A 20,833-nucleotide genomic window follows, 5' to 3' on the forward strand; every position below is an offset into this window, starting at 1 on the left:
TCTGATTGCCCATCAAAGCCCATCGCCTGCTCTGCCAATCTTGAAAGGCAGGAAAAACCCTTTGGCCAGACGCCTCACGGGAACTCAGCACAGACCCAGGAGATGTTGGAGGCTCGAGGCACGGCCCGTGACACTGACCATGGATATAATAACTCATAGCTTCTTTGAGTGTGGGGGCTGCCCTCCTTCACCCCCAACGGATCGAGGCCACCACTTCAACTGACAGACATGGAAGCTGCAACTACCAAGTTTCATCATTGGACCCGTGGGTGGTGACTATATACATCTTTCCACTCTCAGCTTTTCTTTCTCTTACTCTCCCTTACCCTTATCCTGTCTTTCCTTTCTCTCCCTTATGCATTTTCCCCCCAGGGATTATCCCTATGATAGATAATATAGATGACAACACCCAAAATGCTAACATACCTGTTAAAACAAAATAGTTAAAATAAACCCTACCTATATATGTTTTCAGACATTGATTATTCAAGGGAATTATTGATAAGAACCTGGGTTACCCCCCTCCCCTTTTTCTGGGGCAGGTCATAACACAGCTGTACTGGGTTGATGAAAACATTTCTGAGAATTCAAAATTACCATATTGGTTACACATTTATTTTAAAGGCAGTGTTTTTGTAGAAGTCTTTTTAGAAGACTAAATACATAGATTAATTATTTTAAATGGCTCTTGTACAGTGTTCTTCCTCTTCATCTTTCATTTCAAGTAGGATGAAACAGAGGAGAGACTAGAATGAACTAAAAGCATGAATACATGAGAGGAGAAATACATGGGAAAACAGATTAAAGCCCTCTCAGATCTACATAAAAACCTATATTTAAAAAATGTCTAGGTGTTCTCTCTTATTTTTTTGAACTTATGGATGAGTACCAAGACATTACAATAAATTATGAATTTAGGTTAAAATTCCAGAAAAGTTTTCTTGTGTGAGGAAAGGGTGGTCTTGCTGGAGAAAACTCAGAGAAGCTACGTTACCAATGCTTCCTACCAAAGCCACTGTTGGGCCCATAATGTGCACACACGACGGAAAATAATCCTAGAACAGAATAGGATCATAGGACGATTGAGGTTGGAAAGGACCCTTAAGATCATTAAGTCCCACCCAGCCACTGCCAAGCCCACCACTAAACCATGTCCCTAAATGTCTACTGCACCATTTAAATCCTTCCAGGGGTGGTGACTCCAACACCGCCCAGGATAACCTGTTCTAGTGCTTGTCAAACTTTTCTAGGCAAGCAGTGGTGGCCATTAGATGGTCAGAGAGGGAAGTGTAGAGAGGGAGGTGATGTCTGTCCCCTGTCTAGTTCCTTCAAGTCATTACTGCAAGAACCACGGGGTGTGTGGAAGCCTGCGGCTTTCACCGGCACCTTCCAAGGGCAATTCTTTGTGTTCCACCTGCCTGTGTGGGATGGTGCACTTCTGAGGCTTTGTCTGTAAGTGTAGAAGACCCTTCGGGAAGATTTTACTATGAGGAAATGAGGGTTTTGTGCCTAAGAAAGCTTTCCTGCCTCAAAAGAGGCATCTTTGTCAGACACAGTCTTAGAGGTTCTCTCCTCCTGCATTCCAGAAAAACTGTCCCTGGAATGAGAAAAGAGAAATTCCTGCAGACATCTTTCAAGGCCCAGGGGCTGGGGCGATAAAAACCCTGAGAAGAACAGGGTGTATATCTTTTCCTTGGCCTGTTGCAGATTTGCACTGAGATATGAAGTATTCTTGGCTTTGGAAATAAATTCTCCTAAATCCTTCCACTGCCAGGTATTTTGGGGGTACTTATGTGCATTGGACCTTTACATTTTGGTGTAGTTGCATCCCCCTATCCCAGAACAACCCAGAACAACAGTGGCAATGTAGAAGGTCGGGGAGTGGGGTGGTCAGGATGGTGTCTCCCCATGTCATCAGATGCCCTGACAGTGAACACTGATCTCCTGTAGTTGCTTTCCTGGCCACCGTGACCCCCCTGGAAGCCTGCCTTGAAATACAGTCTGTGACAGAGACTGTCCTGCAGACCATCCATGCAGTTCTGTGCACCCTGCCCTGGGTGTTGGTGTGCAAGTCTTGAGACACACTCTTGGCCAGGAGGTTGCAGCTTTGCAGGACCCGGTGGCAGCCCTGGAAGGGCTGAAACACGCACAGAGCTTGGCTGAGTGTTGGCTGCTCAAGAAGAGCACTGCCAGGAGCTGCAATGGATTGTGGAATGCTCAGTGTCCCATATGGCTCATGCACAGCAGCTGGCACAGGGTACAGGTATGGTCTCACCTTCCCGGGTTCCTGCCCTTGTCAAGGGTTCCTCCGAGGTTCCAGAAGCTGGGAGGAGAGTCCATGGATGTGGACCATGGACTCTTCGCTGCATTTGAGCCTGGCCCAGGAGCTGCTGGGTGGGTGGTAGCCCAGCCCCAACTGTATGTGGGGGATCAGCAGAATCTGCTGCACTGGGGGGTGCAGGTCACACAGACTTACATCCTGGAGGAGTTGCAACAGTTCTTAGACACTTCTTGGCAGAAGCCTGGGGAGTGCTTGGCAGCACGGCTTCTATGAGCCTGCGACACTGGGGCTCTGTTTCCTCAGCAGTGGCTGACAAGGCTTTATTGACTCCTGTGACTCCTGACACAGAGTTCAGAGGGAGTATCTCCGGCTCCGAAATATGAAGGGCCTTGATGGCCAGGAGGTCTCAGCCCCTGCCCTGTGTCACTGGCTGTGAGGTCTTGACAGTGCGTGCAGACCCTGCAGAGCTGATGTTGTCTCTCGGGCCCGGGTACACAAGTGACAAAGGTGCTGGTTTGCCAGGGCAGACAGGCGAAGTTCATGCCCTGACTGCGGGGTATAACCCTGGTGCCAGGTTGCTGACGAGAGCTATCCAAGAGCAGTTCATGAATGGAGTGCCGGGGGATTTGAGGTCCCTGCTCCTGTCGCCGGCCGGAACTGCTGGAGGTACAGGGGGTAGTTCTGCACACCCCCGAGGGCAACAGAGGTTGTGGCTCCTGGACCGGCCGTGCGGGCAGCGGGAGGCGCTGAGCCGGCAGGGCCGAGGAGGCCGAGGAGATCGCTCTGTCTGAACTGTTCTGCCGCTGACAGGGCCTGGGGCTGCGAGCAGACGTGTGCCCCTCTGCCGCTTCCTCCGATGCTTCCCGGAGCTGCGATTCACGGCGCTGCAATTGCCAGCGCAAGCCGAGGCGGGGGGCGGTGGGTCAGCGGGCCCTGCCAGGCCCTTGATGAGGGGGATCGGCGATGCCCATCCGCTCCTCTGCCTGTCGGGGGCCGGCCGAGATGAGCTCTGCCTGCGCCAGTTTCGGTGTGTGCAGGCTCAGAAACTGCTGCATTACACAGGAAGGCTCTCCTTGCTGGAGCTGCTCTGCAGATCTGCAGCCTGGGAGGTAGCCCCGCACCCCTCCTTCGGGTTCGGGTTGTTTTGACACTGGAGGTATATTGTGAAAAATTCCTTATGTCTGGTTGCGAGAACCACCTCAAAGCTTGCTTTCCATGTAAAGAAATGTTTGTTTATGTAGTAGGAGGCAGTTGGTGAACAACCCATCTCCTGTCTTGTAGCTGCAAGAGACTGTGCTGGGCTCACAATGCCTTGCACAAGACTGGGAAGGGTTGTGCTTATCAGCTGGTGTTCCAGCTCTCACTCCAAGTCCTGCTTTGTGGTCCAGGCCGCCTCACTGGCCACTGTTCTGCCCTGACCCCTATCATCCTTCATGGTAGACCCGTAACATCTATTGTGCCCAATCCCAGGTGCTTTGCTCTCAGGGCTGCTTTCTGGCAAGGGAATACTCACTGGCGCCTTAATGGCTCCTGCTGAAGCCCTTTGGCTAAGCCAGCCCTCAGGGACCTCAGGGACTCACTGTAGGAGCCAGGCTTTCAGTGCACCTAGGTGCTGCTGGACGCTGCCTGGATGAGCTCGGCGGGAGGTGTTCCAGCATCACCCCAGTGCCAGCTCACTTGCAGAGGTGCAGGACCAGGTGGAGCATTTTAGAAAGCAAAGTACAGTCTCTGACCCCACAGAGCTGCTCAGAGTAGAACTACAAAACTAAGAAAAGGGCTAAAAGTGCATCTGGTGAAACCCAAAATAAAATCAGCTGGCTTGGGCACTGGAGAAGGAAGGCAAAAAAGTAAATGAGTGGGCATAAGAGATACTCATATTTCTCACAGCTGTAGTTTTGTCCTACATGAGGCCCTATATAAAGACTGAGAGAGATAAAGTGCTTTCTAACAAAGGAGTTACACTATGTGTTTACACCCAAAAAAATTGCTCCTTGAGTTTCAGTAGTGTTCAGTGATGTTTAAGCTGTCTTTTTGCAGCTGAAAAGGTGGCTGCTGAGACAGAACCCAATGACATCTTCCCCTCCTGCACTGGCCCCTGTGACAGCGAGGACAGCAGGCTGGCAGGAGGGGCATGTTTTAGAAAACAAAAGAGCTCCTTTCCCCACATATACCAGGGATATTGAAGTCACTGTTAAATGCCCTTAAGCCCCAGGGCTGCAAGTGAGGTTTAACCCCCCCAGCAAGCAAACCCAGGGGCCCGTTGACTAACAGTTGCAGGACAGAACAAGAAGTTTTTCCCCATCCCAGACAAATACAGGCCCGCTTTATACCTCGGACTGGACCAGGCAGGTCCCTCCACGAGCTAAATTCACCTGCAAACCAGCAATATTTGGAGGTTTCCATCACTTCCCATCAGGTGAGGCTCTTCTCCAAAGGACCAACCTGTGCTCCAGGCTGTGGCTCTGGGCAGCAGCTCACTGAGCTACACCTTTGTGTTGGTCTCATCCCAGTCACCACATGCAACAGCATCAGTTTGTGTGTGGGAGCCAGTGCTGGAGCAGCTCTTCCCATCCCAAATTTTAGATCAGGTGGCATTAAGAACACAACAGAGACAGCAGAAGTTCCTGGCTTTGGGCATAAATACTAAGCATGGCTTTGTCAGCTCCTGGGAGAGTATTTGGTTATTGATTTTAGTTAACCTGTGTTTTGTGAGGAGGATTCGTGCTTTGTTCTGGGAACTTCCCAGGGCCAAGACCCAGAGTTTCTGACCAGGATCCATCTAGACCTGGTGCTCCCAGCAGCAGAACTTAAGGCTAAATGCTCTCCAGCATTTTCTGCTTAATGTAACAACCCCAAGATGTCTGACCTCTCTGTCTAAATTCTCCTCTTGACTCTAATTTTGTGCTGTGGTTTTTGCCTCAGGAGCTGACGGATGGAGAGTAAACTGCTGAATGCTTCAACATGCAAATTCCTGGGACCAGCCTTAATTTGTCCAATTTATAACTGGTTTTGTGGGGATTCCGCTTCCCAACAGCCAACTGACTCAGAAGAAAACAAATCATTGTTCTTCCTGCAGAATTCAGAGTGGCCTCTGGAAATAGGTGTTTTTTTCTGGTGTGTTTTCTTTTTGGAGGATGTACTCAGTGTGATAGTCAGAGCATGTGATTGCTGAGCTGCAGAGTAAAGGTGAGCTGCCACAAACAGAACACCTGACTCAAATTCTCAATAACTGGGTCTTGCTATGGAAGAAAAATCTCACATATTTTGTTACCCAAGAGTGGCTGTTCATTTGCTCTTTGCTTTGTTCCTCCTTGTTTGTATTTGTGATTAATAGCAGCATTTTTACTTCTCACCATGTATAGAAAGCTTTCCTAAACTTCTAATTCTTCCTACTTATGAACGAGTTTTTGATATAAGAAGATGAAGTTCTTAGTAGATAATCTAATAACAGCTGAAGATATAACCTGCAGAGGGAGAACAGGTTACAGGGCAGAGATAAAAAGTCATTAGTACTGTCCTCACACCTGCCATGTTAGTCAGTAAAACAGAAGTTTTAGTCCAAAGACGTATGTTATCACAAGTAGGGATGTAATTTTTTGTACTTGGAAAACCCTGCTCAGAGAATGAGGACACTTCATGTGTAAAAGGTACGTGTGGCTCATGATGAGGTGGCAGGCATCCTCATTGCAAGGCCATGCTTTAGTTAGAAACAAAACATCATCTTGATGAGCTGAAGGAAAAGGTGCAGTGCTAGAGAGAAAATCTTTTCAAAGGTTCCAAGGCAACATGAAAATTAAAAACCAGCTTTTCTATGTTCCACAGTATTACTATTTTTCCCTCCATTTAACTGATGGCAATATTGAGACTACTCTTGAACTTGTATGCTGTAATTGTTACACCAACAGATAAGGTGATTTGGTAAATAGAAAGAACAAGAGATTTTCATACTAGTGGTACTTTATCATTGATTATTTGAAGCTTTTATCAAGTAGTGATAATCAACCTTTATTTGCTTGATAAATTCTTAGACTGAAGTGTTGATTTTATCAAAATTACCTTCTCGGTAAAAGGTGTAAAATGAAGGATGGTCTTAATACTGGTAATTGTCAATTGTCAAATTATTTGGTGGCAGGACTTGTTCCATTTAACCTCTTCTTTAATGATGCAGAAGAAGAAACAAGCAGCATGTAATGAGATTTGATTCTTGGGAGGATTAGCACTGGTGAGAGCTGCAATTTAATGCAAAACAACAGACACCAGGATCAAGGGTAGAGAACAACAAAAGGCACAAAGCACATGGGCGGAAAACAAAAGAGAAAAAAAAGAGAAACCTGAAGAACTTGCAGCCAGAGGAAATATTTCTTCAGTAAGAGGAAATCTCAGTAACATGGGAAAAACTTTCAGCAGGTGAGCAGCCAAGTGGAATGTCTTGAGCTGGTGTCAGTTAGCTGCGCTGGCTTGCCAGAGGAAAAAATACAGCAGAGAGATGCTAAATACCAGCCTGAGGATTTACATCAGCCAGAATCAAGGATTAAAGAGTTCCCGTGAGGCATTCAGCCTGCTCACCTGCCTGTGGCACCTGCAGCATCGGTGTGGTGATGGAGGTGAACTCCCCCAGAAATGGCCGTGGATTACCAGCACCCACTGAACTCACAATGTTCGCTCAAATGGGCCTGAACAAATCCCTTCCTGTTCACCAGCCAGTGTAATGCACATCTTTCTCATTTTTCTGCCTATACTTGACAGCAGCATCTTGCATGCAGCAGGACATCAGGGTGAGGCGAGGCAGCACCCCTGTCCCCAGGCAAAAAAGATCAATCTCAGGATTTAAGAGTTAACATTTTATTGAACTTCAACTGATGGTGAACAGAGGGGCAACAATGGGTTCAATCACAAAATGGGGGTGTGTCACATACAGGTGCTTAACAGATTTTGCATGGAGACAATTGAGGAAGCTATGAAATACTCTCCAAGTAAGAAAGGGGGATTCACGGCCCTGTTTTAATGTTCCCAAGTGTCCTCCCTCGGTCAATTTCATATCCTTACCCAAAAGAAGCTGTTCATACCTCTCGCCCATCACGTAAAGAAATAAATGGTAGTAAACTCAGGGAAAGAACTAGACTTCAACTTACCATAAGTCTATGCAGGAATCAGCATTTGCATCTCTAGAAAGACTGGTTATGACATTATTATTTTAAAACAAACTAACAAAGGGGGAAAGTTTCCATTGCGACACTTTAACCCAATTTCTGTTTAAAACCTGTTGAAACACCATGCCTCAACACTTGTCTATGTGTGTTACACTGTGCCTCCAACACCTGTCTATGTGTTTTACAAAACATTTTCCAGAGTTCTGAGTACTACTTGGACCACTGACAATGTGAACCTAAGACTTTAAAGCAGTCCAGTGAGCTGCTTCAACTGACAGCTGAGAGCATACCTATGAATAAAAAAAAAGCAAATATTTGGACACAGCTTTTCTCTGTCAAACCCCAGAAAGACTGGAAACCTGTCCTCCTGACCTATGTTTTCTTTCAGACAACTGCAAAGGGCTATTGTCTCCCTTTCATCCATGTTTGTTTGTTTGAGCTTTTTTGTATAGCTTGTAGAGAGATTCATGGTTTCATTTTCATTCAGGACTCAGGTCAGGCTGACACAGGGGGATACAAAAGGCTTCTCTTCCTTTTGCTGTTGAAAATTGAAATTGAAAACCACTGCACTAACCCTGGGGACCCAAGGGCAACCTGGTTTCAAGGAAGTAACACCAATGTCCCTGTCATGCAACAAGAAGGCATGCACCTTGCCTGCCCTTCCATCTTCAGGAATGCAATGCCTTTGAGCCCACAAATTTAAGGCAAAACTCCCATTGATCCCCATTACCTGAATGCATGTTTTCTTGCTAGTAAACATTTTCTGGTTTACACAACAGGTTGTTTTGATGCTGGAAAGTACTAACAATATCACCAAAATTTTGGAAAAAACCTCCAAAATCAGATTTGTAAACATAATGCTTCCCTTTTCAATTGGCAGCACTTTGAAAAGCCAGACATGGTGAGACAAGCAGAGGTGGCTCAGTCTTGACCAAATAACGTGTTTTCACAGAATAAAGTAAACAATGCTTTACATTAAAAGAAACCAAAAAACTGCACAAAATGAAAATTTATGCTATTTAGTAATCACAGTAGTTTATAGTTAAATAGAACTGTTCTTTGTTATATTCCTGGCATCCAGGAAAAAAAATCTTTCATGTAGGCAATGGCTTTTTTGCAATCCCTTCAAAAAATATTTGTTAGCATTGTAAAAATAGGTACCTACATGTTTAATTTATGATCTTGTCCCAAGACTAGATATATTTCATTTCTACAAAGTATTACTTTCCCTAATATAATTAAAGCTGAAAAATCATGCAGTGGAAATGCTCTCATCTTTCTCAACTGAAGTAACAATTTTATAGGAAAAACTGACAGCAAAACTCATCAGTGGTTTTACCCTGAATGTTTGACTTACTGAGAGTAGCAGCTTTGTTTCGTTCCCCATCACTCCTGCTCACAGCCACACATCCTCTCACACCCACAGGACCAGCACACACTTCCACCCACTGCGAGGCCACACAGCATTTCTCCAGGGCTTCAGCTAGGTGGGAAGCAGTGTTGTGAATAATTTAATGGCAGTAAATGGACACCTTAAGACAACATGTGCAGTAGGGGCTGAAGTTGCACAGGTGAGTTTCTGCCTCTTTAATCCTCCAAATCCTGTTTGGTTTTGTGCAAATTTCTACAGCTTCTACCACTTAAGGCAAAGAGTTTTCATTAATGAGAAAGGTCAGACAACAGCCTTACGCTTACCCTGAAGTATTTCAATTTGCTACAGTATTTTTTTAAAATGTAAACAACTTCATAGTAGAGGTACTGGCTTTCCAACGTCTACTGAAAAAATTATTTCAATGGACAAACCTAAGTCTTGAAGAAAGAAAAGGACCAGAAAAAAGCAGCTCCAGTTATGATATAAGCACCACCAACAAAAGAAGTTAGCATTACTGAAGCTTCTTTAATGCAAAAGTGTAATACTAACATAAATAATCTCAGAGGAACTAATGTTCAGTTTTTAATAAACAAGCAACAGTTCACAGATGTGTCCTGACCGAAGCAGAAAGCTGGTGCCAGGATACCGCCTGCTGTTTATCAAATTCCTGTATTAATCTCCTAATGTGAGACAGCTTGTTGTGGAGCTACTGACATCTGTTCTTCACTTCAGAGCAGCTGGGGATACACTATAAGAAAAGATAAAAAGAAAATTAGGGCATGCAAGCATTTTTTCAGAGTTTAGGATTTGGAACCGTAGAATCATTAAGGTTGAAAAAGACCTCCAGGATCATTGAGTCCAGCCTTTGACTGATTACCACCTTGTCAACCAGACTAGAGCACAGAGTGCCATGTCCAGTTGTTTCTTGAAAATCTCCAGGGATGGTGACTCCACCACCTCCCTGAGCAACCTGTTCCAATGCTGAACCACCCTTTCAGGGAAAGAATTTTTCTGATATCCAAGGTGAACATCCCCCAGTGCAGCTTGAGGCCATTTCCTCTTGTCCTCTAACTAGTGGCCAGGAGAAGGGGACAACCCCCACATGTCTACAACCTCCTATTAGGGAGTTGTAGAGAGCAAGAAGGTCACCCCCAAGCCTCCTCTTCTCCAGATTAAGAGTCTAGAGGGAGGTCCTGTTAGGAGAGGCTGAAGGAGCTGGGGTTGTTTAGCCTTGAGACACCTTAAAGTAGGGACAAGCGCAAAGCACATAATATATAGCAGAATCTTCATTCTAATTTCTGATTTCACTGGTCCTTTTTCACCAGGGGTACCCACAAAGGAGTTAGGAAAAGCAGCACATAAATACATCACCAAAATCCAAATGAGGGGGAAGATTCTCCCTTCAGCAGCTCTGTCAAAGGCTTCCTCAAAATGAGATGGTCAAGTCAGTTTTATTTATGTCCCAATTTCCAATTTTCTTCATGGAATGTCTTCCCAAAGAGACCTTCTTGAGATTCAGATTGGCATTTACAAATTAATGAACCAGAAGATTAGGACTATAGTTCATACTCTCCCTGCCTATGAGGCAAACAATCAAGAGGCAAAAAAAAGTCAAAGCCCTGATTTATGTATTCCAAAGAACTGTGATTGCTGTTTTGGCAGCTAAGAGACTTAAAGCTTTAGCCCAGTCTTCTAGTTCCCTCTACTCAAAGACAAATGGCTTAAAAGGAAGCATTGAAATTAGTTTGTGCAGTTTGTGTAGGAGAATCCAAACACACGTGTAATCTTTCAGGTTCTGAAGAAGAAGAAATTGACTGCTTTTATGCACTCAGCTGGTTTCCTAGTTCATGCTGCAATAATCAGTTCTATCACTGAACTGTAGGATGTTGTTAACAAGCCAGATACAAAGTCCTGGCTTTCTGGACACTTACTTGTAGGTGCAGCCAGGAACTCCTTTTCAAAACTTATAGACAAGTTGAATGTAATAATGGAGACAGTTCAGCTAGACCACAGCAACTGCATTGCTTATTTGCAGAAAGACTCCTTGGTACAGAGCCTGGCTTGTAGACTTCGTAAATTAAGTGCCCGAGTCCTGGAAGCTCAGTTTTGTGACAGACTAACCAATACAAAAAAACATAACATCCTTGCAGAAGCCAATATTAAATTTAATATTGAATTTACACGAAGACTTCATACAGCAGGGGTGAAGTGCCACTCACTACACCTACAACTTGCAGAATTCAAATGAAATTTCAGTGAGAGGAAAAAATAGCTGACAAAGCCCAGAACCTGCAGGAGCAAATAAATGTGATTCATCAAAAATTAATCACCTGTGAGATGTTTGAAAGTGTACCTGAAGTATTAAATAATGCACTACATTGGGAGCATCAGATGCAATTGCTTTTGAATGAACAGGAGCAAGAGCTAAATAAGTTAAATAGTAAAAGGCAACAGTTAAATAACAAAACAGAATTGCACTCCAGTGAAGAAGCAGATAAAAGCCAAGCCTTAAGTGAATATGTAAAGGAAGACACATAAAGAACATCTGGTTGTGGATCGGAATTGAGAGCTTCTCTTCACAAAATGAAAGAGAAAACAACTGTGATAAAGCCTGCATTCTATTACTCCATCTGTATTTCAGATATCCAAACTTAAACTTCACCTTAAATTTCACTCTTCTATGATATGTTCATGGACTTATTTTGTTCTGTTGTCTTACTGTCTACTTTTTATCTTATTTGATTTAAAATCACAAACTTGTGCATTAAAATCTTCTCCTGGAAACAATTACTAAAAAAAACCAAAACAAACCCAACAACACAAAAACCACACACACAAAAACCCCAAACCGAAAACCCTGTTTCATTTGGTACATTTAAAATACCTGCATGATGCAGAAGTAGCAAAATCATAGCTAAAAGCCAGATTTAACAGATAAGGTCACAAACGAGAAGTGAAGTTTTGAGATTTGTCTCAGAGGGTATGGACCTTTTTGTCTCTTGCAACTAAAACTTCGACCAGTACTTAGAAAGATGTATTCCTGACAACCTGATAGATGTGTGGTGTAAGACAAGACCTCGAGAGGCTCAGAATACTGTGGCTGATGCCAACAAAGACTGAAATCATCTGCATGCTAACTGTGCCGACAGAGAGACTTTAAAAGAGGCTTTAAAAATCAACCGTAGAATGTGCAGCCGTGCTGGGAGAAGGAGAAAGTGCTTTTCTAGGATTCTGCAGGATGGATTTTATTCAGTCTGTTGTGCTGTTGTTGTTTGACATCATATATGCTCACACATGGGGTTTGAAATCTCTCGGTTTGAGATGTTTCACAAGAACCTCTCCCTTTGTGCAGCGAAGTAAAAAGAAGGAGAGTGGTAACTTTGCTACCTGTCTCCCTCATCGAGGGAGAGGAGCTCCTGAAGACAATCCTGTACTCCAGAGAACACCTCGCTGTGAATTTTGTCTCGCAGTCGTCCCAAATCTTTCAGCGGTGTCTCTCCATAACTCGGGTGAAGAGTGAGCTGCCCTTAGGTCATCCATAGCTCCGTATGGCTTTCCTGTCAACCGGTCATTTTAATCTGCGCGTTGGTAACTCGGCATCCCTCAGACGAGGCTGGGATGGCGCAGGGAGCGCTGGAAGGGCGGCGGTCCCCGGTGGCAACCGCTGCGTGCTGTGGAAATTCCGCCCGGGAGCGTCCCCGGCAACCGCGGAATTTCAGCGTGTTGAGCTCGTGTCCGTCCCGTCCCGGGCTCGGCGTTCGGTCCCGCGAGCGGCAGAATTCCAGAGGTCCGGGTAGCGGCGGCTTTCCGGGAGTTCCGGCTCGTAATGCGAGCGGAGGGGCATCGACCAGATCGCGCCCCGCCGCCGCAGCGGAGCATCTGGTGAGTTTCACTGCAGGTGTGTTAGTTACGCCAGGCTTTGCATGTTTTAAGTCAGTGCGTCCTAAGATCGCTGTTAGGTTTATCTGTAAGCGGCTTCTATCATAGAACGGTTTGGGTGAGACCTTCAACGATCACCTCTTTCCAACCGCCCTGCCACGGACAGGGACACCTTCCACTATCCCAGGTTGCTCCAAGCCCCGTCCAAAACGGCCTTGGACAGTGATGGGGCAGCCACAGCTGTTCTGGATAGCCTGTTCCAGTGCTTCACCACCTTCACAAGGAAGAATTTCTTCCTCATATCCAGTCTGAATTCAATGGCCTTGCTAGTTAGTTAAATGTATATCAGAAGTTTGGCAGGAGAATATGACGCAACTTTTTTGGGTAACACACACCAAACATCTTAAATCCTCAACCAAACATCTTAAATCCTCAACCAAACATTTATTCTACTGTTTTCTTTAATTATGGGACTCCTACAAGCCACTCTTATGGCACTAGGATATTTTTTCCTAAGTGAAAAACCATGCTAATAAGCTATTGATACATATTTTAACAGATGAATATTGCATATTCAAAATCATTAGCATTCACAGGAAGCACTCTTCTGATTTAGGTGTATGGTTTCTTTGTTTGTTTTTGTGTGGTTTTGGTTTTTTCTTTTGTCTATTTGTTTTGTTTTATTTTGTTTTCCCTCTGTGTGACTTCAGAGTAATTTAAAGAAGTTTTAAAACTTCAGAATGATGTGGATGTGACAGAGAATATTTTGATTATGTTAGGAGACTAATTTGTTTTTTTTTTCACTGCAGCTGTTACTTACTGGGTAGAGTAAGTGAATTGTATTCTGGAGATGAAAAAGCAGATTTTGATGAAGTCTTTCACTTATACCTTTTTTTTTCCCCTGCTATTCATTATTATTATTTTAGTAGCTGCCAAATAAACTGAAGTATGTCTCTGCTAGAGATTTTAGTATTTTTATGATATAGAAAGGGGTAATCTTTGATTCTTCTCAAGTAAAAATATGTATGGCTAATGATGATCTTCATTTTTCCTCAGTTTATAGACTTCAAAAACTGCTTATTGGTCATCACAAGTTCGTCCAACTTACCTTCCACAGATGCTAACTGCTGAGCTCTACTTCCATATTTTTAAGTCTAGCTATAGGGTTCCTCTTTTTATGTTTTATTTATTTTCCAAATCCCTGAAATTATATAGTTCAGATCAAAGAAGAACCAAGTATGGTGTGATACATGCAATATAGTCACTAGATAAAAAGAGTTACTTGCAGGTGTGCAGACTAGCCTTCTGGCTTCTGTTCTTATAACCTGATAAGAGCTTCATCTTTGGCACAATAAAAGTAAGCTTTAATTCATTCTGTTTATCTTAGCTGTGAGAGCTATTTGTCTCCATTTAGTCTGACTATACAAAACTGCCAGTTATATAAGAACAGTGAAATTCCACGAATAAGAACATTGCTTAAGAAATCAGACTACTGACTGCTCTTTCAGCAAACTTACACTGCTAGGTAATAAAGAAAATTTCTCTCTGTTACAAAATTCCTCCACATTTTTTGTCAGTTGTGGAAGAAAAGCTAGTGAAAGCTCTTTTTCTGCAATGGCCTATGTTGACTGTGACTAGCTAACCTGTGAAGTGAAATTGAATTTATTTTTTGAGATACAAATAGTCTTTTTGAGGTATAGAACTCAAAAGCTATTTCACCCGCTCATATGCTTTCCTGAATAATCTTAAAGTCTACTAAAATTGGTGACTTAGGTAAAGGTTGTAGTTGGTAAAATACATCTTTGGGTTCAAAACAAATGATTGATGATCTAGGAATATATAAAAATGGAAGGAGAAAGCCTTCCCTGAATTCCTGTTAGACCTCAAATCATGCTTTGAGACTTCCCAAGGTTTTCTGCGGTTTTGTCTCTGATTTAAGCTTCTGAGAGCTTTGTGCTTGTAGCATTTCCGCTTGCAATATGAATAAGGAAAGAAGAATCTCCTACAATAGGTAGTATGAAGCTTTCATTTATGTTCTGGCAATGTTGTGATGATTAAAGGAAATATCACAGAAATAAGAATTCTTGAGGCTATTTTCTGTTTTATTTGAAAATGTTTGAAAAGACAAACAAAACAATGAAGTGAATAACATAGTAATATTACACCGTCTTTCCTGTGGTTTTTTTTTATTTGTTTTGTTTTGTTTGGGTTTTTGTTGTTTGTTTGTTTGTTTTGTTTTTCTTTGTTTATTTTGTTTTGTTTTTGGTTTTTGGTTTGGTTTTGGTTTTGTTTGTTTTGTTGTTGTTGTTGTTGTTTTTTAAGTAGCTGTTTTGCTTCTATACTAAGAACAAAAGAAGAGTTTTCTGCTCTATATTTTTAAGTTTCCACTAATGGCATTGTGAGTTAAGAAGCTGTGCATGAAATGTTATTTCAAAAAGGTGTTTAATGACTTTTTTTCCTGGTACTTACTCTGTTATGCTGTTCGCTGTAATGCTCTAATACATATTTTGCATTTCTATAGCTTCCTTAATTTGCTATTTTTTGTGATGTCACCTAACTTCTGTGTGGTTTTTTGTTTGTGTTTTTTTTTGTTTGTTTGTTTGGTTGGTTGCTTTTTTTTTTTTTCCTAATTTAATGCTTTATTTTGGCTTCCCCCCCTCCCTGCTGGTCCAGTGAAATTTGCCACTGAGTAAGTTTTAGTATGTAGGTATTTTGATTGTGCTTTTTTTTTTTTTTTCCAAATAGGTAATCAGAGAGTGTAAAGGAACAGCTTTCTTTAAAGCTGATTGTCATACAAACTAATGTAGCTTACTTAAAGATTTAAAGGTGTTTTTTTTATTTACTTTACAAAATGGTTTTCTCCTTGCTTTCATTCCACATGCTCTCCATGCAAGAAATATTAAATATCATCAGGTTTAAAGAAGTCAAATAACCTCCCTGCTGCCCACAAATGAATTAAATAGTTGCCCTTTCCCAGATCGTACCCAGTTTTCATTTTGGGTTCTGTTTTTCCTCCCTAACCAGTGCTTTGCTAAGCTTTTGCTGCCTAGCTTTTAGCTGCCTTGACCTGATTCTTACACTTCTTGCGTCATCTCTGAATAAGATGACTTGCCTTTCTTTCATCACTCTTTTCCCCAGCCAGGGAAAAACAAAAGTCTCTCAAACCTATAATATAATGTCCACGAACAAGCTTTTATTCAGTTTACAGATGCTCTGGCTCTTCAGGTTCTTCTTATTTCCATATCTTCTTATTGCAGTAGCTAAGAGTAACATTAAATATTTTCATTTTATGTGCCTTGTTGCTGATCTTTTACCCTTTCAGTCATGTCAGTTGTTCTGGGTATGGCTGTTGCAATAAATACTGAAAGCTAATAATGTGCTTATGTTTTTCAAGCAGTACATGCAGTTTTTAACACTCCTTATCTCCTACATTTATTAAATATATAAAATACTTTAAGTACATGGCACGCTGTGGGATAATTACTGATGACATACAGTTATTCTAGTCTCATAGATGAAGTCAGTCCTCTTTTTAAATTTCTTATTTATTCAATTATAAACTATTTATAGGCTGCAGCTAAAAAAATGAAAATTCATCCTTTATCAGTAGCAATGTCTTTGAAAGCAAGATTTAATCTAAATTACTCTTCCCCTCATTGACAGCATTTGTGTCCTTTTGGCTACTCAACCTATGTGAGAAAATATATATCATCAGAAAAAGTTCTCAGTCATGAAAAATGTTAATGCTGCCTGTATGAAAATCCGGGGGCAAAGTGATATTTTTTTATTTAGAAAGAAACAATTAATTCACTACCAGCATACTGTCACTTTTTAAATTAATATTTAAGACTTCATGTAGACAAAGATATTTTAGTATTTACAGTTCTGTATTTTTAATTAAATTTAAACGTTTCTTTTTTTATATTTCACATTTACTGCCCCTGAACTCTTGCACTTTTGTGTGGAGCAACTAATTATTGCAGTCTTATGTACCTAAAGTAATGTGAAAACTGGCATATATCAGACAATGTGAACACCGATTTTTGACTCCTGAAATAACTTTAAGTTGTCCAGTTTGAAGTTATAATTAAACTAGTTATATAAATATGTATTTTTATAATACATAATAATTTTTCACTTTAGATATAGAAGCTTGTTTGATTCTTTTATTATTGCTTTTAGTGATCAAGGGCTGATTCTCCTAGCTGCAGAGTAGATTTTCTTTTAACTGAAATAGTAGTGGAAATCAGCATACTAGGTAGTTTATAGGACTAGACCTCTAATTTTTATTGTATTTGTGATCAGTTGCTTGTCTGTAGTTGAAATGTATATATTTGTATCTTCTAAGACAAAGTGTGTAAAAGTGAGATTTGTTCCACATTTGTGCATTTATTTCATGACAGATACAGTTTTGAGATGACAATCCACGTTAAAAAATGTGCCTTACTGCAGGGACAAACAAAAACTTGCTAGTCATTTTAATTTACATGGAATGATGTCTTTCAAGCATCCTGGAAGTTCATCAAATCAATAATAAAAATAGTGAAAAGTAATAAAGAACATGTCATGCTTAAAACAACTTTGTTTATCCAAAGTGCATATCTGTTTCAAGTTCCTCCTGCTACATCTCTCCTATCTTGCACAGTATGCAATTCTGTGTGACCCTTTTTTTCAAAGAGCAATAGTATGATGACAACTGCATGGCATAATTTTACTTAAGTGAATGTTTAGAACTTTGGGCCCACAACTGAGTAACTGAAGTAAAGGAGCATTAAAACTTAAAGGGACTACTCACTTTTTTTTTCAAAAGCATTAATATTTTTCAGCTTACATGAGGCATAGAATAGAAATCCATCAGACATGGACACTGTGGATGATTTGAAAAGGAAACTCCATCAGGCGGAAAAAGAAAATGTTGAATTACTTACTCAATGCAAGCAAGAAGTAAGGACTTTCTTTATTTGCTTTATTTTATCCTTGGAATAAATGTAATTGATTTCATTAAAATAATACTCTCAAGGGTTGAATCAAAAGCACAGCCACTGGTTGGAAAATAACTAGGAAATACCACTGTACAGACTTCTCATACCTGTTCACAGGAATTGTTAGCACCTGTACTGTCACTATTAATAGTTAAAGTTAATAGTTAAAGGTGTGTGTAAGTAACTTGAGCACTTCTCAACAGCAAAATGATGCAGAAGAATCTTGTGCAACCTCAGCTTTCAAATTCTCGATGTAAATAAGAGGTGTTTGGATTGTTTGTTGGAGTGTTTTAATCCAGATAATTCCAGGGACACAATTTACAGAATCACCCCACAGTTCACGGGACAACGGAAACAGGAAAGAACAAGTCATTGTAGGAGAAGCAGGAATTTCTTAATTTGGATACACACCCCAATAATAAATGGATATGGAACATTAAACTGGGTTTATTGGCTGGATTTAACAAAAAATGGATGAATGAGCACCCACATTATCTGCCCCCTAACAGACTGCTGAGAACAGAATAGTTACCTATAGTAGTAACATTACTTCAGCAGCACAGTTTAAAACAGGATATCAGCTGCCAGTTTGACATTAGCAGGTGTGCAAAGTGTGCCAAGTAGCAACAAACCTGAAGCTGATTGCAACTAGTGCTCTACTCAGTGCTCACCTTTTCTTCTATTTGCTAGTGTGAAAGCTGATATTCAAACCAAAGAAAATATTAGTGAAGCATTTTCTTACTGCTACTTCATTTCAATACTAGTTTGCTCTGACAGCAGCAGGGAAAACCTTTGTAACAGGAGTAAATTATTTCCCATGAAAGAAGTTCCTGTTAACAAGTATGTTGCTCCTTTGTAGATGTTCTGAAGAAATGTGTTTCACTTTCCATGTTCTTGTGTTGAAATAGTTTGAATTTCACTTTTCTGGATCCAGTTTTTGGCGACAGTGACTAGACTATCTTTCTTAGTCCTTTTTTGAAGCATTTTCCATCCTTCCTTTGTTTAATATCATCCTGTTTGACAACAGAATATTATTGGACTGCAGTTTATGTTTGTACATAGTGAGTTACTAGGTGTCTGATACCCCAGTATCCCAACATGACTATTTTTTAAGTGTTAAATAAAGTTACCAGAAAACTGCCTGTGGAATATAATGTTTCTGTTGCTGCATTTTCCCCTCCAAAATCCCAGCAGATGACAGTATTATAACTTTTATTTTCTTAAGATCATGTATTTTTGGAAAAACAGAGGAGTGTGTTAAAGGTAAATGAAATTAATCTAAGAATTTGATTAGTTTGCATAACCCCCTCTGAAAATATTTAAAATGTACATAAATGTGCAGTTGCAAGACTGTATTTCAAATTCAAATGGAATAAGATGGCAGCTGTGAATACAATCCAAAATATCTTTAAAAAATACTCTGTAGGTGTATTTCTGTAACATGTTGCACTTTGTTGCCAGTTTTCTGGAACAAATTTATTTTCTAGAAGTCCCAGTATGAAAAAGAGATAATTAAATTACGTTTGGAACTTGAGAGAGGGGAGGCTATTCGTCGAGGTCTGGAGTATGAATTGTCAGTGGCCAGAAAAGAGGCTCAGATGCAAATGTATGCTGCAGAAGAGGAGCTGTGTGTTGCAAAAAGTGAACTTATGGAACTGCAAGGTAAGTTCCAAAAAAGCAAAGATGAACCAGAGGCTGTCAGCCTCAAGCTGGTAAAACAAATTTTCTAGTTCCTGCTGTTTTTCTTGGATCTCCCATGTCTTTTCCATCTGCATTTGTAAACTCACAAGAGTTTACAAAACTCTTGCTATCTCGTGTGACAGCAACATGATCTGCTAAATCTGTCAGCTCTTTTTCTGTCTTGTCCCTTACCTTCTGTTATTTCTTCCTTCAGTCCTGTCTGTTTACAAACTTATAATCACAGTGTCCATCTCCTATGTGCACATCCTATGTCCAGCAATTTTTCCTTTTCCATTTCAGGGGGAAAAGTACTACTACTACTACTACTACTACTACTACTACTACTACTACTACTACTACTACTACTACTACTACTACTACTACTACTAATCCAGTCCTGTTCTTTTTTTTCAAACTATTTCCAATAACTTTTTTTTTCCAGGAGTTCTCATCATGATGCTTTTTTCTTTTATCTTTTCCAATGCTTCTAGCTTTTTTGTTCTCATGTCTGGTTTCCACTCATCATCTTTGTTATTTACTGTTGTGACAGTAGTATATGGAAAGGAAGGTTTTTACGTAAACATTTTTTCCCTACTAGTTTTGCGTTCAGAAACTGAGATTTTCTTAATCTTTCTTAAACAGAGAGATTTCTCATTCTTTCAAGGCAGTGAGGTGCATTTTTAGTTACCTAAGTAAATATAATGTCTGAAGAGTTTGAAGCACTCCTCTTTGAGATTTTAACCTTCCAAGGATGGAAAGAGTCTCTGAAACTTGCAAGTACTTATAGTGCCAGATATTGAGACAGTTAGAAAGCTGAACTTTCACTCTTTTGGACAACACAAAAAAAAAATCTTCTAAAAAATCTTATGGATTACAAACTGGAAGAAACCATTTTTCTGTCCATTTGGAAATTTCCCTGTGGTTGCAAGCTGAAGATGTGAACAATTTTCTCATACTTGAGAAAGTCAAGTTTACTTCTATGCATGCTCACTAGCTTGTTTGCTAATTTAGAAGGCAGTAGTAAGTGTGTATTTTAAAATACTTTAAATCTGATTTTGTGATTCACTTTGCATCAGGCACAGATGGTGAGTGTCTGTGGTGAGTGTGGGTCTGCAGGGCAACCTGTGCAGAAGGATGAAGGTCTGGGTCTGTGTGGGATTGGTCCTGGTCAGCTCCACAATATCAAAACTCACTCACCACTGTGCGCCAAACTGCCCACCAGAGCATGCACAGAGCCTGTACAAAGGGTGGCAAATGCCAACGGGAAGACAAAAAAAGAAACAACAGGAGAGACAGGCAGAGCAGATGCCTGAGCAATGACTGCCCATACAGGCACCAAGAGGCAGGACTCAAAAGGGTCTGATGCTGATGGAGGAACTACAGCACAGTGACCCCAGTGTGCTGGGTTGCTATAAGGTGTGGTGAAGGGACTGGAGAACAAAAAGGGGGTAGGAGAGGTTTTGCAGAGGCAAGGTAGTGTTTCTTGAAT

At 41.2% G+C, this 20,833-nt stretch overlaps 1 protein-coding gene and 1 long non-coding RNA gene across 6 annotated transcripts in view; one reads left to right on the forward strand and one right to left on the reverse strand.

The window, feature by feature from the left end:
* Positions 1-9,308: 9,308 nt before the first annotated feature.
* On the reverse strand, positions 9,309-12,511 carry LOC135407744 (uncharacterized). Its single transcript, XR_010427003.1, has 3 exons — positions 12,191-12,511; positions 10,170-10,381; positions 9,309-9,551 (listed from the first exon to the last, which is right to left on the reverse strand). It is a non-coding gene; the product is annotated as an uncharacterized LOC135407744 (long non-coding RNA).
* Positions 12,512-12,591: 80 nt separating this feature from the next.
* Positions 12,592-20,833, forward strand: part of LOC135407742 (coiled-coil domain-containing protein 171-like) — a 47,419-nt gene continuing 39,177 nt past the window's right edge. For 2 of the 5 annotated variants that reach the window (XM_064643065.1, XM_064643069.1), the window contains exons 1-3: positions 12,592-12,685; positions 17,509-17,626; positions 19,152-19,326. In XM_064643065.1, coding sequence (XP_064499135.1) covers positions 17,543-17,626; positions 19,152-19,326 — 259 coding nt within the window. In that variant the 5' untranslated portion in view covers positions 12,592-12,685; positions 17,509-17,542. Of the gene's footprint in view, positions 12,702-17,492; positions 17,627-19,125; positions 19,327-20,833 lie in introns of those variants that run through there. The other 3 variants (XM_064643067.1, XM_064643068.1, XM_064643070.1) reach the window with 3 other exon arrangements.

Source organism: Pseudopipra pipra, chromosome Z, assembly GCF_036250125.1.
Source record: "Pseudopipra pipra isolate bDixPip1 chromosome Z, bDixPip1.hap1, whole genome shotgun sequence".
NCBI lineage: Eukaryota > Metazoa > Chordata > Aves > Passeriformes > Pipridae > Pseudopipra > Pseudopipra pipra.